The sequence below is a fragment of the Rhea americana genome, unplaced genomic scaffold (assembly GCF_003343005.1).
Source record: "Rhea americana isolate MKP2758 unplaced genomic scaffold, rheAme1 scaffold_424, whole genome shotgun sequence".
Taxonomy (NCBI): domain Eukaryota; kingdom Metazoa; phylum Chordata; class Aves; order Rheiformes; family Rheidae; genus Rhea; species Rhea americana.
In genome coordinates this window covers 1-5,336 of record NW_028186562.1, presented here as the reverse complement: position 1 = coordinate 5,336, position 5,336 = coordinate 1, and the positions used below count along the sequence as shown (strand labels likewise).

Below are 5,336 nucleotides of genomic sequence, written 5' to 3'. Positions count from 1 at the left end.
GGCAGTAAAGGGCAGAGGTGGTGTTGAAGGTGCAGCTTTTCAAGTAACTGCTCTCAGTAGCTTGAATGTTGCCCCTGGGGAGACAAACCCAGAGCCATGGCATAGAGCAGCTCACCAATCCTCCTCAATTTTCTTCCTAATATCTTGAAGCACCCCAGCAAAACATTAAACCTCAGCTCTGCTTGTTGATATCCATGCCATCACTGATGATCCCAGCTGATGAACGGTGAAGGGATTTCCTAGGAGAACTACATACCAGATGTGGATGTATGCAGGCACTCAGAAATGCACGTGACTGACTAAGGGATGGCCTGCACAGCAGGAGGGTGGCGAGCAGGAACAGGCGGAACCCTGGGGTAGTTACGGGGGGAGATGCTGGCATTTTCAAAGGGATTCTTGTTCCCAAAGACTTCAACCACTCCCTTTGCAAGGCCACATACCCCATATCTACCCACTAGTGTGAGCATTCCTGCTCCTTCTTTCTCAATAATTACCATCCTCATYATCACCACCTTCCTCAGTGGAGGCAGGGGCAAGCAAGAGTGAAGGATAGATGGATGGAGTAAGGGTTGAGAACTCGGTATCACAGACACAGCAGCTGAGCACCAAAGAACATCCTGTCCCAGCAGGTTGGGGAAGGTAATTACTGCCCTCTCCTCAGCACTGGTTAGGCCACAGCTGGAGCTGTGGGCCTGGGAGACCACAGCTGTATGGGTGTGGTCTCACCAGTACAAAAGAGACATGGACCTACTGGAGCAAGTCCAGCAATGATGATGAAGGGACTAGAAGCATCTCTCATCTAAGGAGAGACTGAGAGAAATGGGACTGTTAAGTCTGGAGAAGAGAAGGCTCAGGGGCATCTTACCAATGTGTACAAATACTTGCCGGGTAAGAGTAAAGAAGATGGAGCCAGGCTCTTCTCAGTGGTGCCCCGTGATCATATGAGAGGCAATGGGCATAAACTGAAATACAGTAATTGTGCCTGAACTTAAGAACAAACCTTTTTACAGTGACGGTGATCAAACACTGCACCAGGTTGCCCAGAGAGGTTAGAGAGTCTCTATCCTTGGAGATACCAAAAACCAGAGTTGGCTTGGCCTTGAGCAACCTGTTCTAGGTGACCCTGCTTTAAGCAGGTGTTGAACTAGGCAATCTCCAGAGGTGCTTCCAACCTCCGTCATTCTGGGARCAACCTAGGAACAGGGATCCCCTGTGAAAAGCCAGCATCTCCTCCAGCTGCCAARTGGCACTGCTCCTGCACAGCTCCACTCCTGCCTCTCCATCCTTCAGGCTAGTCCATGTATTTCAACCACATCTTCCTGCTGTCAGTGAACACTCACTCCTCTGGTACCTAATTCTTATGGGAAATGGCTCTGCCATCCATCATTGCACTTTCAGGAAGGCATCTGGCTGCACTCCACACACACACACACACACACACAGAGAGACAACACACATGCATGTGTAGGGCCAGGGTGGCCCCCTTGTCCCCAATATGCCAAAGACCTGACTACAAAGCACTGCTGCTGCAGCAAGGCTGTCCTGGTCCCAGCAGCAGGGCCTGACCTGCACTCAGCTGCTTAGCATCATCTGCACTGCTCTCCACTCTGTGCTCTGCCCTGTACACACCCAGCAGCCTGGGCACCCACTGGCCTATTTCATACATCCCTAGGCCCCACATTGACCTCTTGCCCAGGCACATCCTTAGAGAAGCCGAAGCAGGGGAAGCAGATGTTCTTCTTGATAAGGATGGTGAACTGCGGTGCCATCTTCGCCAGGGACTCACTGTGGAGAGAACTGAGCACTGCGGGTTGAGAAGCAAAATGGTCTCTGTTGGCATGGCCTGTGCAAGGGCATCCCTGTGCCATGGCACCCCCTCCCTATGCCACGGCCTATTGCAGAAGGGGCCAAACTGCTCAAGAGCACCCTCAGAGATGTCCCACCCAGAGCACCCCTTGGTGTCCAACAGGACCTCGAAGATGGGCCAGCCTTTTGGTGCCTGTCCCATCCTAGCAGAGGACTATCCTCCCCAGGGCCAGGACCCATCCCTGGGGCCCGCACCTGACACTCACTTCCTCTGCTGGACACCAAGCCAGCATCTCACAGCTCTTCTCAGTGCCCTTTCAATGGAATCCGAGTCATACTGCGCCTGGCAGATGGAGCATACCCAACTGGGCAGCACTGACCCATCCGAGGGGCAGAGAGAAGGGAGATGAACACAAGTGTCACTCTTCCCAAGAGAAAGCATGGTGCAGCCTCAGCCCTCGCAGCCTAACAAGAGCATTCTGAGAGCCCCGAGTGCCAGGAAGCCATAACCAATTTCGGGAGGGGATAAAGCATCAGCCAAAGCACCAGCACACCTCAAACTGTCACAGGCAGCTAGGAAAGGGGATGAGCAGAAAATAACCTTGAAGGGAGGTTTATCGCTGTCATGAAACCAAGCAGACCTTCAAAGCAAAAGGACTGAGAGAGAAAGATGGACAACATTTGAGTGAATGACAGGCCGAGAGCACAACCATGCTAGGGCCTCTGGTGTCCCCAAGAGGGACTTCATGCATGCAGCCAAGGCAAAGGGAATTTCCTGGGAAAGGAAGGCTGTACCTGCGAGAGGGCAGGGTCCTTGCACAGGTCCAAGTCCCTGCAAAATTTGCACTTCCTGCGGATGACTTCAGGGAGCACGTAGGAGCAGCAAGGGTCCCGAAACTGGGCTTCTTCTGAGAACACACCCACCTCAATGAGGCGCAGCAGGTCCCGGCGCAGTTTGTTTACTTGGTTAGTTATACTGGCATCCAGGGACAACACCTACAGGAGAAAGTGTTAGGTAAGGCCACCAGCAGAGAAGACGGTCCTCACAGGGACTCACTCTGATGCGAGTGCTAGCTGGGCAAAACAAACTGATTGTAGAATTGCAACAGTTTTTCTTTTTAACTTTTTAAAAAAGAAAAAAAAAACACAGCCCACCCCACTAACCTTGCAGACATATTTGATGAACTCTAGAGCTGGGTTGTTGAGTGGCAAGTAGGAGCCAGGTAGCACTGGGAACATGTCTGAGGGCTCAGTGGCATTACAGGAACCAGCCATATTCTTCTGGATATTCTGAGTGATGGTGAAGAAGCTCTGCATGAGCTTGTTGGCCACATGATCCTATGAGAAAGTGATCATGCCTGGTGAGGAGGAGCAGAGAGCTCTTGAGCCATATGGAAGCATATGGGGACAGCAAGGTGGGCAGCTCTCTTCCTGCTGCAGGACTGGCCCAGCAGTGCTGCACACAGCTCWCCCATGGCTAACTGTGGCTAACCGTACTCACCAGGCATGGCTCCCGTCTCTCCCAGTGCCTCCTGGGACACCTGGCTCGTGGCCCTCCTCTTGATGGGAGCGCTCCCAGGGGCATTGCACCGCAGCTCCTCCTTCATGCTGTGGTACACAGCCACAATGTAGGCTGCAGAGAGACATAAGAAAAGCTCCAGATGCAGTCCACGATGGGAGAGCGGCACAAGCGCTACTGTGCTTGTCAACTCTCCTGGGGCACCAATGACTAAACAGGAACTAGTGACCTTTTCCCCCTCCCTGAGAGARTTCACACTGGCACTGAAACCACCCAAACAATGATATTTACAGACATGGAGGTGGTTCCTTCTGTACCACATCCAGTACAGTGCAGTCTTTGACTGTAAGGGGTTCTTTGGATCAACATCAGAACCTTCTCAGTAGCACAGAGAGCTTCAAGAAGCTGTGGGGAACCCTGTGGATATGGCCTGGGCAGCAGCAGGGTGGGAATAGCTCTAGTCACCAGAGGTAACATTCAAAGTATGGACCAGGTGAGCAGCAGACTGCATTCACCTGACACAATCACGAGAAAGCAGTTCTGACAGGAGGCAGCCTGGGGGAGAAACTGCACAATGTTCCAACTATTCTCTAGCAAGTCCTCCACATTTBCTTCTCCATCCTCCTCCTCTTCTTCCTTGTTCTCCTCTTCTTCCTCACTGTCCTCATCCAATACTTGACTCTCGCTAGTGTCCTGCTGGAATGGAGCACAAGCCGTGCCCAGGCTTTGGGTTGGTGATGTCATAGCAATTCCCTATATCCAAACCAACAGCTCCATGCTCAACTCAACCCATGCACCCCTGTGTCTGGAGGACTGAGCACTTACCTCCCCAGAGTGGACACTAGAACTCACTCTTCCCTTGATACCTCCATAATTTGCTGAATCCATCCAGAGCAGGAATTCCCAGCAGCGGCAGAAGGAAATAGTCAGAGAGTGAAAGATCTCCTTTGAGTGGATGCTGGAGGGAAGAGACTGCAGTCACACACAGTGTTGGCATCTTCCCTAGCTAATAACCTTCTCCATGGGAGGCGATAAGGAGCAGGTGATGTTAGCAAGAGAGCAGTTCACTTCTCACAACCAACCATGCTTCAGCGAATGGACTCAGTACAAAAGGCTGCAGAGCAGTCATTAGCAGAACTAAGGGCTGTAGAGGAATCATACCCAAGCTTCAACTGCTTCTTGTGTCAAGAGGCCTGTCTTAGCAGCCTACATATCAAAGCTAGGATGCTGAGTGCTACCAGAGTGTAAGAGACTGGGCACAGCGCAACTGCTTGCATTCTCCTAAAGGTCTCTTTAGATTGAATCGTACAGATATTTTTGGAATATTGCCCCATACAGCACAGTTAAGGGACAGATCCCTACTCTGGGCATGATGGCGAGAGAACTAGGTGACCTTGTAGCCTTTCTTCCAAAGCTAACTCTGCAAGAAATGCAGTGCTGAGGAACAAGAAGAGGCAAGAATCAGTATCCTCCTTCCACACCTTGAGCCATGTCTTAGCTCAGCCTCCAGAAGATTTTCTCCAGGCCTGGCTTCTTGAGCATAACCTTTGGCAGCCCCAACTGTTGATGATGTACTCCATGTAGCTGATGGTGCACAAGATGATCTGGTTGAAGCTGGCATAAACCACTGAAGAGCCAAGACGCTTGACCTCGGCCACTAACCTACAAGCAGAACACAGGAGCTGGAGTCAGTAGGATGGAGGAATTGCTGCTATTTAGCTGCCATTAAACAGGGAACAGCAAACGACAGCACAACATACAATTCAGGAAAGATATGCTGCTACAGCACAGCCAGAAGCCAAATGAATTTGTCTTGCCATCTAAGGGAGCTGCAAAGACAGTATGGCAGGCACCTGCTCTCAGTTTGACCCGAGCATGGGAAGCAGCACTYYGCGTRCCCAGAATGMWTCCCGCTGTAACCTSCCTAAAATGGGGMTGCTACATCTGGTGCGCTTAGTTCTCTTGCCTTAGCGCCCTGCTTTCTTTGGAGGCTTGTTGCGTGCAGCAGCAC

General features: G+C 51.5%; 2 protein-coding genes across 2 annotated transcripts in view; both read right to left on the bottom strand.

Annotated features, from left to right (window-relative positions):
• The window catches only part of LOC146590014 (P2X purinoceptor 2-like), a gene marked incomplete at its 5' end in the record, with an annotated part of 4,424 nt that extends 2,307 nt beyond the window's left edge, over positions 1-2,117 (bottom strand). The window contains 3 exons of the mRNA XM_085315266.1: positions 4-74; positions 1,699-1,785; positions 2,062-2,117. Of these exons, the coding sequence (XP_085171392.1) occupies positions 4-74; positions 1,699-1,785; positions 2,062-2,117 (214 nt within the window). The remainder of the gene's footprint in view (positions 1-3; positions 75-1,698; positions 1,786-2,061) is intronic.
• Positions 2,118-2,119: 2 nt separating this feature from the next.
• Positions 2,120-4,447, bottom strand: LOC146590013 (DNA polymerase epsilon catalytic subunit A-like; the record flags this gene model as incomplete). Its single annotated transcript, XM_085315242.1, is given in 6 exon segments — positions 2,120-2,192; positions 2,603-2,802; positions 2,971-3,164; positions 3,308-3,439; positions 3,841-4,021; positions 4,151-4,447. Coding segments are annotated over 6 exon segments (843 nt in total), but the record flags the coding sequence as incomplete, so codon positions are not given.
• Positions 4,448-5,336: the final 889 nt, after the last annotated feature.